This window comes from Pagrus major, chromosome 15 (genome assembly GCF_040436345.1).
Source record: "Pagrus major chromosome 15, Pma_NU_1.0".
NCBI lineage: Eukaryota > Metazoa > Chordata > Actinopteri > Spariformes > Sparidae > Pagrus > Pagrus major.
The window spans coordinates 7,886,755-7,906,114 of NC_133229.1; the positions used below are offsets into that span (position 1 = coordinate 7,886,755).

General features: G+C 42.4%; 1 protein-coding gene across 6 annotated transcripts in view; it reads right to left on the reverse strand.

Moving 5' to 3' along the window:
• Nucleotides 1-19,360, reverse strand: part of LOC141009439 (A-type potassium channel modulatory protein KCNIP2) — a 102,904-nt gene that overhangs the window by 38,967 nt on the left and 44,577 nt on the right. The window contains exon 2 of one of the 6 annotated variants that reach the window (XM_073482067.1): nucleotides 4,521-4,525. The exons of the other annotated variants lie outside the window; for them this stretch is intronic. Coding sequence (XP_073338168.1) covers nucleotides 4,521-4,525 — 5 coding nt within the window. The remainder of the gene's footprint in view (nucleotides 1-4,520; nucleotides 4,526-19,360) is intronic. 6 annotated transcript variants of the gene reach the window in all.

Below are 19,360 nucleotides of genomic sequence, written 5' to 3' on the forward strand. Positions count from 1 at the left end.
TGTTTGGATGAATTGCAGTTTTATAACACCATAATCATGAAGATCGTCATCACAATACACCCTTTAAAATCCCCTCTATCTGAATTATATACATTTGATAGTGTGAGAAACAGTCCTGCAACAACCGCCCCCCACCCCAGTTTGCTCTAATTGGTCAGCTCACCCATGCCTGAGCCAGCACTACTAACTACAACAGAGCAGCTGTGCTAAATTAAGTTTTATCTTCTGAACTAGCCATTAGTTCATAAATTATGCAAATGTATGACTGATGTCACAAAGTCACAGAATTAAAGGCAGGACTACTAACGAGGCGTTTCAGGAGCAGTGTTTTCTGTGGGAGAGAGGATCTGTTGGTGCAGTCATTGACCGTCTTTTACATGCACAAGAACCTATAAAAACTGAAGGAAAGGACAAAGCACAACAGGTCTCCTTTAACTTTACTTTACTTCCTGTCTTTATGTCTCACACAGTCTTATCCACAGTACTCACCTCCATCCAGCTCCACTTCTATCACTCTACTTCCCCTTCATTTCCTCTCTCCCACCCTCTTCTCACTCTCTCTGCAGCTCACTCTGTCATGAGGTCAGCGGCACTGTCTCTCAAGGTCGTCCCTGTCCGAGGTCTAGTGTCCTCATGCCTGGATGGCTGAGTGGAACAGACAGCTCTGGCCCAGTTGGGGACCAGCAGACTTTTAGTGACTCTGACCACCGGCCTCCCATGTGGATTGGCCCAATGTGCATCCTCTCTTTGTTCCTATCCACTGCTGTCCATTACAAAGAGTGTGACACAGAGAGGAAGACAGAGGGATGGAAATAAAGGAGTGGGCTGGAGAAGGATGGAATGAATCTAATTAAACTTTCCTTTAAATGAGTCTACAATGTTAACAGGCAGAGATGCCTGGAAATGTGGGTCAGCTTTCAGGTGGATTGGAGTGTGGTGAGAAAACAAGAGGACAAAATAGCTTATCATTTGTGTTATTTGGATCATTGGCAACCACTTTTTGGTGCTTTGCCTGTTTTGTCTTTTTCTACTCTCCATTAAGCTTATTTATCAGGGGTCCATTAAATGACTTAACATTAATTATGTTGTTGTTCTAATACAACAATGGTTGAGAATAGCTTCAGCTTTAGGCAGATTTAGGAGCAGAAATGAAGTATAACATTAATAATTCAAGGCTCACCAACTTTTATCAGACTGAGAGCATCTCAAAGAGAGAGCGTAATATGGAGTAATATGGTAATATGGTGGACGGATTAAAAAAAGTATGAAGCTTATAATAATAATGAAGTTTAAAATGCTAAAATGGGTCGCACACTTGGGTCAAGTAAAGCATATGTGTGGGAAACACTGCTATGCATTTAATAGGTTACATGTATTAGGAGACAGTTTAGGAGGTTTAAGATGCCCTACGGACGACTTATATGCTCACTGCGGGTGACCAGGCGCCCCCTGGTGTACAATAACCTGAAATTAAAAGTCATTGTATTTTTTACCTTTGAATGAGCCCTTTAAATCCACCATGTGCACCGCTAGATGATACTAAATCCTACACACTGGACATTAAAGATGTTATGTCAGGCTTTTGGGAGTTGTGATGGATATTTTAAGTATGTTCTGATGTTTACATTAGACCAAACAATCACTTGATTAACAGACAAATCATCAATATGCCTACTATTTTTAACAGCAACAAAGCTGCCTCTGCATGCTCACTCAAATAACCCCAGTGTTCTCTCTTTTCCTTTATGTCTCCCGTTCACCTCTGTTGAAGCCCTAGAGATTAACAAATTCAAGCCTGTGTTTCCTGTTTTACTGTGGTCTCCAGCCGGCTCTGGCAGATTTGCAGGTCAGAGTTCACACAGACCGGCCAACAGAAACAGTGCTGCACTGGGTTCAGAAATAGATAATGTCACAGTCTGTCTCTCTGTCCCTCCTCTCCAGCCACATTGCTTTTTTTTCCATGGGTCCAATGATCGCCATTTTCCATCCATCCACCAGATGCCCTCGAACTATCCCTCTGTTTTTTGTTTTTTTTTCCACTTGCGAGCAACCACAACTGAACCTGACCCCTACTCAGACCCTGTGACTACCTGTCTGCCAACTTGTACCTGCACCTGCCTCCCTTTCTGTACCTGCCTGTAAGCCTCTACCTTCACTTTGGCAATAAATCACTAATCCTGTCTGCCCGCTTCATCTGCATTTGGGTCCTTCCCCTGCTGCCTCATACTCACCCACCACCGTGACAGATAAGTTATTATTCTGGCTTGTTTCTTGACTATTTTTAGAACATTATCACACTACCACCACCACTATCACTCTCACACTGTTTGTCATCAGTATTTATTTTATTACACTGATCAGAGTCATGACCCCTTTTCTATGGCAGAGGAAAATTAGCTGAATGGAAACATTATGTAAACATACTTTTATTTAATTAGGAAACATAAATTAAATCTTGCCCTTAATGAATAGCATGATCATGGTTTTATTACATTATGAGTGTGTATGTAGAAAAAATGAGTGAGACAGTTAATCAAGGCTTACACAATTCTGTAATAATACGAGCACTACCTAGAAGGTGCTCTTTTTGTTTCTAGTGTAAAGCTGCAAATACAAACACACATACACCCTCAAGGATGAACTTTGCATTGTAAGTAAAGATTCAGGCGTACACATCAAGCTCATATACAGCCATACAGCAGCAGGACTGTAACTGATCCCCGAGGCATTTTAATAGCTATAGATAGCTTAGATTTATTCACTGCTCTGATAGCTAAAGTTAGCAGTAAATTTATCCGCCTGCCAGGGGAACTTGTCAACGCAGGATGGAAAATACACTTCCATCGAGTTAGTTAGCCTTTAATGACTGAGGGGCTGGCTGGAAAGAGCTGATTAGAAAATTAATTATTTATCAAAATACTACTAAAAATTTCTACCCAAAACTGAAAAATTGAGGACAAGTCATTAAGGTGTAAATTAGACGTTCTGAATTTCAAATCAGGGCTATAAGTCTTGTATGTATGAGTGCATGTGTGAGTACATGTTTGTGTATGTGTGTGTGGGTGGTTTCTCGATGTATGTATGTACAGTAAGTGTGGGTCCTCACAGCACCGATCAGGTTTCAAAGTCGATTTGTCGTTGGAAACCGGGTGATATTTAGTCTGAACTTTTGAGACAAGGTTTCACACCGTTACTATACGTGTGGCAGTTGCAGTGGAGCAGGTAGATCCATCAATCAAGACGTTGATGTTTCAATCCCCGACTCTTCCAGTCTTATCATCACTTTGAGGCCTGACTAAGAAACCACATCCAAACTTGTCATTTGAATGCCTGTATTGCAAATCCTCTGAAATATGGTCTAATTGTGAATGTTTAATCATCGTCTTCAATAGTGGGAAAAAACTTTCTGAGCCAATTTTGAACATCATTCACTGCTGGCCATAGACGTTTTTTAAATGTCTTTCGGGGGGGGAAATGCCAACTGGGTCTGGTTGCGTCAATATCTGCGTGCGTGTGCATGTACATGTGCGTGTGTGTGTGTGCTCTTTGAGATAGTGTCGAGCATGAATCTATGTATACCTATATGCCATGTGAGGACAACATATGCAGCTGGAGCACTATTATCATTTTTGCCACATTTACATATTGCACAGTACATTAACTTCATTTATGTATTTTACTTTTATTATAGCACATCCTGTGTGTTAATGCATTCTTGTTACTGTAGTGCCCCTGTGAGCTTGATATAAATTATAATGGATAATTTGGTATAGGAATGGATGTCACAGCCTATTAACTACAAAAACTGCGTATACAGCAAATTTAGTATAAGAAGCGGGAAAAAAATTCTAATCACAGCAACACAATGTAACAGTTTAATATACAGTATGGAACGTCCCCGTTAAGAGAGATAAGCTGAAGGTTAAGAGGAACATACAGTATGGAGGACAATATGGGCCGTGTGATTGAAGCTGTATTTCAGCACCATGGACAGAGACACCGAGAGAAAAAGAGACAATCAGATCGTTTGTAGACCAAAGCCAGATTTTCACCAAGCAGCCTTGTTCAGTTCAGTATGTTGCACATTGTAACAGTTATTTTTTCATTTCCATTGTCAAAAGTTGTGGATGGTACAAAGGGCCATTCTGTGCCATCCACTTTTTTCGTTACCCTTATGTTTCGGTTCCTTGCACATTGATCGATACTAAAAGGTGGATATAAAACACTGCAGTCAGAACAACCAAAGTCAAGAAAAGTGAAAGGGGGTGACCCCCAAAGCAGGCCGGTAACAAGGCCGTCTATATTTAAGACTACCGTCCTCAGTTAAACACAAAGCAAATCTGGCATTTAGGTACAGTTACCACAGATTGCCTATGGTTCAAAGGGTACTGTACCGACTGGACCTCGATGGAGAGGCAGCTCAAGTCAGACTAATATACTTTCAAGGGTTATGGTCAGTGTCTTTGCATTTGTTTCTGCACACACAAGAACAAAAAATAAATGAAAAGAAAAAACACAACATGTTCTACATCCACACTTTGTTCTCTGCGTCATAACAAGCAAAAGAACCTTCTCACAAAACCTAAAAAAACACCTCAACTATGGCGAAACTGCTCAAATGTATCGTCCACTCTCTGATATCTAAACAACTGTAATCAAATAGGACATCCTGGCCTTTTCTTTCTATAATTGAGCCAGAAGAAAGAGAGAAACCTCCGATATCCAAACAAAAAGAGGCCTTAACCTCACAACACACGTGTCTCAGAGAACAGAGACAGAGAGATGAAAACAGTCACAGCTTCACTACAACATGGAGCCACTGGCACAGTGACACCTCAAACAGCCTATTGATGCTCTACAGCATGTTGGGGAGATATACAAGGTAAACAGAATAGAGGATTATGATGTCACACATTTAACACTGACTAAGCCTGTCCTCTATGAAGTGGCCACAGGTGAATGTTTACACAGAGGTTTTTAAAAATGAGTTTTTCTAATTGCAACCTAAGAGGCAGGGACATCTGGCTGTATACGTTTTGAATGTTGATGAATGTTTGTGATATTTTATGAATTTGTTCTTTGTCTTCTCTCTATTGCTTCTTTAAAAAAAGTGACTGAGTGATGAGATGTCACTTAAATAAAGGTTGAATAAAATAATCACAACTAGGAGGCCAATCAGTGACATCCTCTCTAAGTGAATATATTTTTGGCCTCTTATTTTCTTCTTCTATTGCTGGGGCCTGTTTTAGTGACATCATCCCTACTGTACTGCACCGTTGGCTAAAATTCTTTGTTTTCTTTCAGCTTTCATTTGGGAGTCAAATGAAGGTGGTGGAAAAATTCCAAAATGTTTTTACCTAAATTGGAGTTACTGGCTGTGGATGGAGTTGGGTGATGTCTGGGTGAATTTATCAATCCTTTTTTGTCATAATCTAATGATCAAAAGAAAAACCAAGTAAGGATAAAACCTCTTCCTTCAGTTTCTTCTTCTTCTTCTTCTTCTTCTTCTTCTTCTTCTTCTTCTTCTTCTTCTTCTTCTTCTTCTTCTTCTCTGCACATTGAATTTCTCTCTCCTCCTCTCTCCACCAGTCACACCTTTGGTTTGCCCCCCTCCACCTCCCAACTCCCAGACTGCTACTAATAGGGGTTTATTTTTAGAACGTGTAAGGTGTGTGTGTATACACATGATGGATGAAGGTGATGTTTCACATCTCCCTCGTAGGGGTGGAGAAAGGTGAGGGAGGGATAGATGGAGGTGAAGGGAGCAGAGGCTGAAAGAGGGGGGGGTCAAGAAGCAGAGGCTTGAGAGGACACAATGTTACTATACAGGAAGTGTGGAGCTGAATGGTGTCGGGCTGTGAGAGAGACAGAGCTTCCAACTGCCCGACAGGCAGCTGAAGATCAACAGGCCGCTCTGCTACACGTGACAGTGCTCTTCTTCAGACAGATGAGGGATGACAGAGACAGCCTGATATATTGTACCATCCAATTAGAATACAGCTTGCACCGGTCTTAGCTTTGGGCGAAAACTGAAATTTAATCAATTCCCATCTTCTTCTCTTTCCCTCAATATCTCTGGAAAGGAAGTGTGGTCAGAGGTGAGAAGCCTGTAACCCGCTTTAAATTATGTTGGAAGTGGATATAAGAAGAAGAAGGTGATAATACCACACTGATATAGACAGCACAGCACCTGACGGGCAGAGCAAGCTGGAGCACTGACTCAATCAGCTTGGGACGGAGCGAAATGTGAACAGCATGGAGCAGATTACGGCTAAAAGAGTGGGATAGGTGCCAGGGAAAACAAAGGATAAGAAAGCAAGCAACAGATACACAGACGGATTATGCAGCATACAAGGAGTGCACAAATAACTACAAACCAACTGTCGCTTTTCCTTTAATAACTTGATCTGGAATGCCACTGCATGTGCATAAAACTGGCGGCACGTGGGAAACAGAAATTTTTAAATTTAGATCTTCAAAGAGGAACTTTTTTTTCACGCAGGCTCTGACCTTGAACTTCCATGAGGAGTTTATTTTTAGCCCACCTTTTCATCTCCACTGCAAATGTACGAGTCATGAGGTGTCAGCAACAGACAGAAACGGAGGAAAATAATCAGCGCGGGCGAGATAATTTAAGTGAGAATCTTCACATGTCTGGCAACAACACAAGGGAGTTCTTAAAATGGATGTGAGCGCTCAGACGTGATGGGATGTGACGTTTTTCTCCCTCTCTCTATTCCCTTCCTGTCCTCTCACTTTGTTGCTTTCTATCTTTCCCACACTTCATGATCTGCTTCTTTTTTTTTTCCAAGTCACCAAACAGATTATCAAATGACAAAACAGTTGTCACAACTTGGCACCGCAGCCAGGAAACTCTGAAATGAAGTGGAACAAAATCTTGTAAATGAATTCAAATATATCTCTGCTCTGCTGCCCCGCATATCATGTCTACGCGAAACTGAGGCCTCAGCTCTGCTTCCTGCTGGGTTTTCATACTGCCTATTGTGCATTGATATGAGACAGAGCGTCTCCTCTTCACCCCATGGTAAAGCACACAAGCAGGGGACTTCAGCTTGGAGTAACTTATCCTTATGATAATGAATAATTCTCTCCCCACTGTGAGTGCCATTACCACACACTGTGATAAGGCTTAGAACTCTCCATTCACACAAATACAGAGACACTCATGCACACGCGGTCACCCCGGCGAGCTCTTGTCAGAATCCACCACCGCAGGCGACCAATGTTTTATTCATAAAGCTTAAAATTGACGTTTAATGTCAATTTTCATCAAAAAGGAAGGAAAGTGATGGACAGGTGTGTAATGACGTTTGTCAGACACAAGAGGGAGGGTACAGAGGTGACGCTGCTAAACTTAATAAACTCAGGTGCTTGCAGGAGCATGTTCAAAGGAAGGATATACTTACAGCACCTCAGTAACAGGGTGAATCATTCCTCCAAGTTTAACCAGAGGGGGGGAAACAGTGAAGCTGTTATGACCATATCAAATCTGACAAATCTGACACTCCAGTGATAGTCAATATCACTGGAGTAATGTAGGACAGAGCCCTAAAGCCTGGAAATAAGTTTTACTTTAGGTTCCTTTGTCTCAAAGTCAATTTCTTTTTGGAATGGGTTTTTGGTCAGATGCTTGAAATTAGATTGGTGATTAACTCAAGCTTAAAAGATTTTCACAATTCATTCTCCGACATAAAAATGTCAGTAAATACTCTACTTGTGAATCATGAAGCTTTTTTTGGTCTTTAAAAGGTGCTTGCTAGAAAGTGGCTAAATGAGACTACACAAAGGTTGTTGGGGACATTAAATGTTGTTTAATGTTTAATGAGAACAGATCTACTCTTTGCAAAACTATTCCAATTTGAAGAAGACTTATGATGCTTTTTGTTTCTGTCCTTTCCTTCACTGTCTATAGGTTCTTGTGCACGTAAAAGATCTTGAAAGTTAAAAAAAAAGGTCCACACCAACAGAAGCTCCTCTCTCAGAAAACACTGCTCCTGAAACGCCTCATCAGTAGTCCTGCCTTAAATTCCACAGCTTTGTGACATCACACTTTGTCACCATGTCACACATTTGCATATTCAATGCTGAGCGGCTTGAGTTTGACACGCAAGAATTGATTTTGCACAGCTGCTCTGTTGTTGTTAGCTGTGCTGGGTCAAGCATGTGTGAGCTGACCAATCAGAGGAGACTGGGTATTCAGGAGGGGGAGCCTTAAAGAGACAGGAGCTAAAAACAGAGTGTTTCAGACAGAGGGGGGATAAAGTGCTGCAGCACTGGACAGTATGAGAAAACTGATGTGTTTTTTGAGCACTAAAGCATGGTAACCCAAAATAAAATGATGAACCTTAAAATGAGCATAACATGTCTCCTTTAAACTTTCCTTTGTTTGTCACAGGGTTTATTTTCTGCAGGAATCAAAACATCTGATGGAAAATTCTGTTTGGCTTTTTGTTGAGGGAACCATGGCAAAGCTGACTTCAGGGCCAACAAAATAAAAAATAAAATAATTCAACAAAAAATGTCATCCCTGCAGCACTTTGTTACCCCAATAGAGTTGGTTAGTACACATTAAACACCCAGACTCGACACCATATAACCGCATCTGAAGGTTTTCATAATAAAATACAAAAAGTGATGGCAGCACTCTCATCTCATGCAGACAAATACACACAAAGCTCAGCATCTCTATGCTGGGGCCAAGGCTTGGACCCAACATATTTTATTCATAGATGAAAGGTTGATAACAAAATCTCTTTGGTCATGGCCACGAGTGTGCTGCAAAGAGAATCAGCTTCAAGGTACTAGAACTGAAAAACAGTCTGTGGAAATGTGCGTGTGTGTTTTTCTGTCAATCAGAGCCGATGTGTGTATTTTATGTGTATAAAACACCCTCACTGGTGTGGGGGCGTACATGCCCATGTGACAGAAAGGTGAAACAGCACAAGAGGGAGGTAATCAGAGATTATTAATTAGAAACTACGACGTTCTAACGGCCTCTGGAGGAAGACTAACACCCAGTTTCATTTAGAAAAATGTCAAAGCCCCTAACAGATGACTCTTACTCTGAGGAAGGAAATGGATGTGACTATTTCTTGGTGCTCATATGTATACTGTGAAATGCAGGTGAATGTTTCCTGCAGTAAAATACGAAGGTGCAGTGGTGGAGAGTGCATTTTATAAGCCACAGGAAGCGATTCTCTGTAAGAAAGAACACACGATCTGTTTCACCTGGAGAGATTCACATTATTATTTCATTAATTATAGTATATTATGACCAGCATGTATTGCTGCTCATTACACAGCAAGACATTAATCATCAGACATGAAATATTGATTCAACACGTCAACTAAAAGCTAAAGCAATTTACAGACCCAAACAACATGTTTGTGTGCACTTCTTGTGAAGTAAAGTTGTTGGGGCAAAAAAGTGTTGCTCAATAATGTGATTAAAAAAAAAGTAATTGCACTTTGTCCATGTTAAATTACTGTGAAGCAGTCATTTATTATTTAGCAAAAACATAAGCAGAATGCATTCTGTGGTCAATATTGTATGCCTGTAGACATGTTTTAAATAACAAACAAAAGAGGAACTATTTTATGTAGGCATGCTAGAAACAGACCCAAAGGCCTTTTTCACAGACCAATGTTTTGGAAACAAATTCAGCTTCTCCACCATGAGGGATTATGTGGTATTAGTGCAAACCATCTGTAAACAGGCAGTGAAGTCACCCATTGGTTTGTGGACTACTGTTTTGAAGCCTCGAGTTTGGCATTACAGTCGTCGCCATCTTGGCTTTCTGAAGCCAGAAGTGACAATATCTGGAAGACAGGGTTGAGCTGGGGAGGACACTGATTAGATCACACCATGGCAATGACTTATCATTGGGAAACAGTTTACTAATGGACTAAATCAAGTGAGAAGTGGGCTCATTTTCTCATAAGCTTACATAAAATCGGACATATTTTTGAAACCAGTTGAGTTGGCCATTAGAAAGAATGCCAGTTTAAAATAATCCCGCAATGTCTTCACTTTTCAGACCTGAATTATTTTATACAGTCAGTGAACTAAATGATGGGACAAGAGCACAACACAGACATGTGACAATGTGTGAATTGGGCAAATGATCAAATTATGTGAAAGTATCACAGAATGGATATATTTCATCTGTTTGCCATGCGATGTAACAGGTAAGCTGACAGTCTAAGCCCCTTCACTCCCCTGGAAATCCTTTTTCATACACTTGCGCTGGCCCGGCTTGACTCGGTTTGACTTGGCACGTCAGCCCTGCGCTTGTCTTGACTAGTGGTCAAAGGAGTGGCTGGTCTTCCTCCCTGGAGCATTATCAAAGATGGGGTGCTAACAAAGCTCTGCTAATTCAATGAAAAACACATCAGGTCACCAGTGACCTAATTGTGAATTGTTGGCTTTTCACCAGCAGGACCTTGACACAGCTCCTGAAACAGCTGAAACAAACATGATAAATGAGTAAAATAGAGCAGATGTCTGAAAGTACAAACATGGATGCAGCAGAGAAACTAAACTTCAAACCAAACAGATGCAGAAGCTACAAAAGTACTGAGAGTCTCACAAAACTTTTAAAAAACGTCTTCCTCTCTGGTCTCCTGCACGGACATGAGTCTCGCAACTGCAACACACGCTTGTTTGAGGGGGAGAAGGGCGTCGTCATGGGTTGACGAGACATCACTGCAGCCCAATTGGAGGTGGGGCAGGTGTGCTTTGGAGCCGCTCCGGAGAGGGTCCATCACTGGCACAGCTTGGCTCAACTCGGCTTGGTTACACTGGTAATAGAAAGGCAGAGCAGCGTGGCACGGTTTGACTTGGCATGGCCAATAGTACCAATGGTAAAAGCTCCATATCTTTCCTGTAAGTTTTGTTAAACTTACTCTGGAACAATGTACATCTTTATCATCCTTTGCTCATTTCACAAAATTGTGAAACGACAAGCTCCAATGACGGCTACTTTCTAGTCTCCTCTACATATTGTACGAGACCTTACAATGACACAAAACAGAGGTACAGTATGTGACACTGGTAGGGACAGGAGGCGCTGTAGGAGGAGGGTACAGACAGAAGGAGGAACCTGTGCTGTCTGCTCGGACTGTTTGTACTAGATAAGAGCACGGACAGAGGACAGATCGATAGGCCTCACAGAGAATGTACGCAGCAAAGGCCACAACATGTACAGACTAAGATAGTGTCATGCAACACAGCGAAGATGTGTGTGTGCAGTTGGTGTATGTGAACTAGTATACTTAATGTATGTGTTTGTGCGTGCTTGGGCGGACAAACAACTTGAGCAGTATTTAATACATCTTAATTGCACGAAAGAGAGCCAGTCCCACTATTGGGTAAATGGATACAAACAAAGCTCTAGGGCAGGGAAGGAGAAGAGGACACACACATACACACAGCAGCAGCATGGCCTTGTTTCCCCTACAGAGGCTAATGAAACAAACTAATTAGTGGGCAAAGTAGGGGCAAGAAGGAGGGTGACTACAAATGACTGTCATCAGTAATGCACACGCACGCACACAATGAGCTATAACCAGACACAGTCAGGCTCCTAGCCGATGTGTAGGTCTATGGTGGGATTTGCAGGGGGTTGTGATTATAGTTAAAATTGATGGAAATAATTATACACACAAACACACTGTGTGGTATAAACGCTCAGTGGGGGAATAACATCAAGAAAAAAAATTCCAAAGATTTTCTACTGACTTCATCCAATGAGGTGGAATAAAAACACCAGTCAACCCGGGGCTTGCTTAATGTCATCGGTCCTTTTTTTTGCATAGGTTAAATGACCGCACGCAGTTAATTCTGTCACTTCATGCCTGAGTTAAATGGCACGTCCCTCAGCACCTTGCCTCAGCCAAAAATGCCACAATACCCAAATACCAAACTGTGAATGGCCTTGATGAAATCCCTATGTAGCCCGGCCATTATACAGTTCAGCCCTCACTGGCTCCCATCGCGCTGAAGCAGGCGTCTCTCTCTTTCTCCCTCTCTCTCTCTCTCCCATTGGAACAGACACGCAGGAGCCAGTAGTCATGGTAACTCCATTCTGAGTAAACTTAAGGATGTGTATGTGCACACACACACACGCATACACATGCAATGTTTTTAATAAATACTTCATGGATGGGAGCTGGTGATGGGGCTTTGAGACGCTGTAGCTAGTTAGTTCTGTGAACAGTGAGTGAATTTGTTTTGCAAGCAAAATGTCAAACTGCATGATTTACTACTGTAATGTTTCCGTTTCCTCGTCTGACTTTGTAGACGTGTGTGTGTGTGTCTGTTTCTGTGTGCATGTGTGGGTATTCACTGGTGTTTGTGTGTGGGTATGCAGCCAACAGATGTCCGGAACATCAATTATTACAATTATTCCAACTCTTTCATACATTTTAATGTGCCCAAATTAGCAAATTAGTACAATCAAAGTCAATTCAGCTGGATTTTGGATTGTCTTACATAGGGCTTTAATTGCCTTTGCATAAAAGGATGAAGCTGGGATTATTCTGTATTTTTCTTATTGTCAACAAATCCCATGAAAACATAAAAAACAACAATGTGATAGTCCGTTTGTCAGTGCTTTTCAACTTCTAGACCCTGCCTGTGGCACCAAGCACATTGGGTCTTAGAGATTACTTAATGAGTAATTGCAATATAAAGTAGAAATGTATTTCTGGGTTTCACTGTTGAAACCAAAGTTGTTTGTTGGAGTTTTAAACACTTTAATACTGACATTTTACTGTTAATGTGGTAATTGGTCGCATATTTTTCTTCCTTAGAGAAAAATATTAAAACTAGTATGGCACTCATCTCCACCAAGGCTCAACAGCCCCTTTTTAATTCAATCAAGCCTAATCCAATATCAAATAAAACATATTCAAATCCACCAGGTCTTGAACTTTTATTTGAATCCGAATCAAACTGTACTCACTCGTAGATACCAGCCGCCTAAACACACCAGATCTGGGCGAATGGCCCAGAACAAATTTCCCACATTGTGGGACAATAAAGTTAATCTTGAATCTTGAATCTTGAATCTTTTCATCAAGATCCATGCATCGTCGCCTGAGAAATCAAGAAAAATGTCTGAAAAAACGCCTTATCTCTACATGTTAAAGAAAGTGAGAAAAAAATTCCTGGATCAAGGCTTTTATTAGGATCTGTATCAAAAGTTAACAGGGTCTATTCTGGGCCGAGATCCATTCTCTATCGAAGTTACGTGGAAATCTGTACAGTAGTTTTTGTGTAATCCTGCTGACAAACCAACATACCAACCTAACCTAACCCTAACCCTCCTCAGCGGAGGTACAGATCTAATACATCACTCTGATGCCCAAAGATAAATATTTATAAACACAAATATTGGTAAGTGTTTCTTTTCTAAATGACTGAATTGGGTATCATACCCAATGTTATTGTTTTGGCCATGACACAATGTTTATACATGTGTTATAAAGTGTGTGTGTGTGTGTGTGTGTGTGTATGTGTGTGCACACCTCTCCACACACGCCCAATCGTGCCTTCCAAGCATGAACGCGAAGCTCTGCAGATGTCAAAGACAGAGATAACGAGGAGGAGAGCTGAGGTGGAGATGAGCGGCGAGGATGTCAAATTAGCATTCACACGCTGCTCTATTGACAAGGTCATCTTAACACTGCTTTATCTCCACCTTCTAGGATCAACTGCTGCGATTCAATAGAAACACCCTACTTTGTTGTGTCTTCCCCAGGGCAATGTGTGCTGCTGCTGCTGCTGCTCAATATCACTCACGACAAAAAAATAGAGAAAAATGGGTGTAAGGCTTAGCAGCAGGCTGTCAATAGGCAACTATAGAGGGTGTTTCTGGCAAAGGACACTTTATTCAGCCAGCACTAAGCTCAGGAGCACAAAGAGTGAGAGAACATAAAGGAAATAAGACCTTCTAAGTATCGACAGAAGAGTTTTTGATGGAGCTCATACAACTTTATTTCTAATCTGCACAGATTAGCATAATAAAGTTGTGTGTAAGTGTACAGGGAGAGCTATAGGGAGGAGGATGGGCTGAGTTGATGTCATACTGGGAGCTGAGAAGCTGAAGGGCTGGATAAAAGGCTGTGTGTGCCTTTCTCCCACTGAGAGATTCTCAATGGAGGTGGAATGCCACATGCTTCCAGAGGGCAATCGGTTTGACTGGTAAAGAGAGAGGAGGACGGAGCTGAGAGGTGAGGAAGAGGAGGAGGAGGAGGAGAAGGAGGGAATCAAAAGGCAGATAGAAAGAGGGGAAAGAGTGAGTTCATTCAGCCCCAACAGCTCTATTCTCACTGTGAATACTGATCATTGAGAAAAGTGGAAAAATCATATGCCCCCGAGCGTACTGTATATGCATACTAATACAGTAGATGTGAACATACATTATGCAGAGAATAATGACTGGAATCTTTAAGCTTTTTGATGTCTGGGGATGAAACGGAGCCATCAGCTGTATTGTATCCACACACACACACACGCAAAACCTTCAACTCCACTCACGCTCTTTGAAAAAGATAGGCTTGTTTCAGATCTAAGCAATCCAGGAGTGCATCTGCTCTGCCGTCACTCAGGTAGAAAACAAACTTAGCCACAAACACAGGACACTGAAAGATGGACCAACCATCAACAAAAGATCAGAAACTCCTCTTTGAGGAAACACACCACAAACTCCACTGGAGATCCACTTCAGCAAACCTCCCGGTGCTGAAGTGGAAGTTTTCGGGTGCCTACCTTGGGTGAGCGTTCCCATGAGGAAGTGGTAGAAATAGCGAGCCACCTTGGTGAGCTGCCTCTTGCACCTTTTCCTGCACTGGCTCATCTTGGTGCAGCTGTGCTGGAGGTGGAGGTGAGGACAGTGATGGTGCTGTAAGTCGGCTAGTCTGCCGGGGGAAGCGGGCTCTCAAGGTAGGAAGGAGGGGAGGAACCAGTGTGTGTGTGTGTGTAAGTCTAATTGCCGCTGCCTCTCTTCTCCTCCTCACTCACCCCTTTCTCCTTTTGCCTCACTCTGTCGTCCTCCCCCCTCCTCTCTCTCTCCGTCTCTCCGCTCTTCCCTCCACCTGTAGGGCGCTGGCTGTCAATCAGCCGGCAGCGCTCTGCCACCTCCCCCTCACGTTCTGAGAAGCCCACTCATTGGCTGGGAGCGGAGTGTGGCGGAAAAAATTACGGACCGGCGTACATGTGAGAGTGCACATGCGTGTGTGTATATATGTGTGTGTGTGAGCAGTATACTACGAGGAGGCTGGCTTGAGTGGCAGGTGGTGGTTTTTCTCCCGCTCCACACATCTTAGCGTTGGTTTTTCTATTTTCCCTCCACTCACGACAGCTTCTGAGAGAGTGTGTGCATCCGTGTGTGTATGAGCCAGCAGGAGGTTGAGTAAAGTGACAGAGGAAACAAACCAAACCCATTAATTAGCATCACACACCGTCCTTCTCTGTCTGTCTGTCTGTCTCCGGCTCCCTCATTAATGGTATTCATAACGCAGAGAGGAAAAAGGATGGAGAGGAGGCGCAGGGAAGGAGCAAGAAAGTGAAGGTACACGAAGAGACAGACAGGAGGTTGAGATGGGGCAAAAAAGGGGAATGCATAATTAATGGATTTCCCTCCTCTCTCCGGTGAGGTAAAATTTAAAATGAGGGGAAAAAGCTTGTAGGGAGGAAGAGGTGGTTGGACAAACACCAGCAGCTGATGAAGGGATTAGTATCTGCCAGCAGAGAGGGAGGAGAAGAGAGAGGAGGAGCCTTTAAGTCCCGTGGCATTGAGAAAGAAAGGTATTTATGTAAAGTCTTCATCCTCATCACTCTGCCTCCGCTCAACAAGGAGACACTCTCACCTCGTTTTCCCTGTCGACACATTTGATTGTTTTTACCTCCGCAGCTCCCACATTACCCTACTAAACTGCCACCACTCCACCTTTATCCCCTCTCTCTTCTCCCTGATGCTGAATTAAAAGTGATTACCGTTACCACAGCAACCCCAGACTCCATGGATTTTTCTCATTGGCTGAGTGGCAGATGCACACACACACACAAACACACACTTACATCCACGTACACACCTGTCTGCTCTTTAGGTCAGAGAGAAAATCAATCAGACGTCAGGCAGATGCCTCCTCTAAACACGCTTGTTCTTTTTCCACAGGTTCTGCACTCTCGTTCTCAATTAAAAGTCACAGAGAGGGGTCAGGGTACAGGTGAGTGTTTGACAGCGAGCGCCTCTGGACTCTTAGGAGTCGATGCGAAGGCTGCCAGACAGAGCAAAGAGAGCTGACATAACCAAGTCGCATAGAAGGATCTGATAGTTGATTGTTGGATTCCGAGCAAAGGAGACTTAAGAGCATGTGGAAGAGCAGATGGCAGAGACTTCACTGACCCCGTATTAAAGATTGCACAGTATTTACTTTGACTCCTGGCTTTTGCAGGCAGTACTTATGGTGCAAGGGCTGCAACTAAGTATTATTTTATTGATTATTTTATTATTAGATGTTTCCCTGCACGCCTGATTCAAATGATCAGCTCGTCATAAAGCGCTGTGATATTAAGCCCGATACCGACCCATTCGGTTGAATCAGGTGTGTTGAAGCAGGGAAACATCTGAAACATGCAGGGCAGCCCCCCCCCCCCCCCCCCCCCCCCCGGTTTAGTCTGTAAACTGTAAAAAAAAATGTGAAAAATGCTCATCACAATTTCCAATGGCTTATACCCAAACACTCTTCATTAACTTTCATAAATGACAAAGAAAAGCAACAAATCCTTTAATTTAAAAGCTGGAACCAGCACAGGTTTGATGTTTCTGCTTGAAAAATGAGACAATTACTTGATTATTACAAATTGTTGGCAATTACTTTTCTTTCGATTAACTAATTGATTAATTGTAAGGATGAGTAAGTGCACTGGACTATCTGTACTGGATACTCGTTTCAGCCGAGTACTCGCTGTAGTGCCTACTAGATGTACCCAAGCCCCGAGGAAGAGCGGCAGGCTTTGAAGCCAATGACCAAACCCTGCAATCGCAACACCACGTGATGCACTGGAGCCAAAAAATCCTTTTTTTCAATAAGCTTACATTGTGAAAGAAGCTTTTATAAAACGGTGGACTCTGGAAAGTCTCGAAGAGCCGCACGATTAAAGTATTTTATCTCTATTCAAGTTAGCCAGGCACTTACCCAGAAGTTAGTCAGCTCAGTCAGCGGAAGTCTTTGGTGCGCACGCTCTACAGGCCACACAACGCAGAAGATCCGGGTATTTCTATAGCCGGGAAGTCAAGCATTTCTGGCTTCATGCGCCACAGATCAGCTTTCATAGGAATGAACGGGACTCCGCCTCCAAAACTGTATCCAGATTTTAACTGTAGGATCCATGCATGTACCACTAGTGTGTGTGTGAAGTTTTCACATGTCAAATTAGTACTAGTACAATTATTACTACAACATCCTATGCGGTATCCTATGTATCTAACTAACCGGAGGAGTTGGCTGGCTTTTAAACTCTGTGTGGGAGTGTCCTTACAGGCTCGTTAAGGACAGGTGTGAGCTCTGAGTTTCACAGTCGTTAGGGCCTCTTGTGACAACTGGCCTTCATGTGGGTTGCTAGGGCTAGGTGAGCTCAGGTGTGAATGGTTGTTAAGATGTCTGTCCCTCCCCAGACACTCCCACACAGAGTTTAAAAGCCTGCAAACTCCCATCCAGTTAGTTAGAACTGAAGAAGTCTCTTGGATGAGAGGTGAAACATCTTCAAGAAACTGAAACAAGTCCAGTTGCCTACGATACAGCACTTTGAATTCTACTACTCTACATTACATCATACAAAACTCTTTATGTAAAAGATGTAAAACAAAACGACATTGTTTTCAGACAAATTTCATCGATCCAAATGACTAAATATGCTCAGAAATTTGTAAATCAATGGCACAATGTGATGATATGATCAGGATACTATTTCACCTAATTTGATCAGTAAATGATAATATTGATTTTCTGCCCAACATTAGGTTGTCTCAAGTCTGTTTGCATCGTTATTTCTATAGTTTGAGGAAAGACACCAGTTGCCATGCAGCTGAGAATGAAATGGACTATCTGCAGCACAGAACCTCAAGGTATTTGTGTTGCCGTTGGTGGGCAAGTGGAGAAGACAGCAGTCAGGTGAACTTGTCCTCTCCCTGCAGCTGCTGCCTTCATCATCCTGCCAGTACACTGTATGTCTACCTCTGACAACAGGTTATGAAATATGAGGTAATCCACAACGCTTCACCCAACAGTCAGGAATGCCCCCTGGTGAAGAAGAGGCCACAATACAAGAAATTCTATATTTATATTTTAATTTTATATATTTAAGTATTAAGGACATTTATAGCCGAACGAATTCATCTAAACTGTTATGTTCTTGTAAAAGTAAGAAGGATAATCTGTAGTGTGTGTAAAATAATCTGAGGTAGATGATCATCAACAGGATTACAGACAACAAATAAACAATCATGTCTTTCAATTATGCTTCAGCAGGAAGGTTTTTGTGAGGAAATATGCGTGAAGCAAACAAACTTATAATCAACACAGTTTATTTTCCCTCTCACACACAAAAAGCACACTTTCTTGCACGCTGCTCCTCTCCCTAGGCCTATGAATAATAGAGTTTGAGGCTCATTGTAGCTTAAGGAAGAGAACACACACACATGCACTGAGAGGTAAGAGCTGAAGAAGAAGAACTGAAGCGACAGATTGAGAGATCAGTGTAGCATGAAGGATTACAGACTTGCAGCGGTGGCTGTAACAACACACCATCTCCCGCCAAACACACAGACGCACATGTACGCACACACACACAAGAGATCAGGGTGTATGATCTGATGGTGAGAGGTTAAAGTTTAATAAAGATAGCTTTGTTCTCAGAAGATGGAGCGGAAGAAAAAACAGGCTAATCAATATTTATATGTGTAAATTTAAATCAAGTACAGTACATAAGGCAATTCTAATGCACTGCATAATGCATACAGACAGTAGTCTCTCATTGTGAGCCAGATCTCCACACTTTGTTTTAGTGTGTCAGCACTTGAGAAAGGTCTGGCTGAATCCATTATCATCCTGGTATTGGGGGAAAACACTGGCTTGTTTGTATCTCTTCAAATCAATCCTCTTGGGCAGCGTGAAGCCCAGGACACAATATTTTTTTCTAGGATGGCGACGGAATCAGCAAGCAAACCCTTTTAGAGCCACCTCTACCCCCTACCCTAACAATAACCATCTCGGGATTGACGCCACAAATGTTGTTCGCTATGACTGGTTGAGGATAAACACTGCGCCCGGA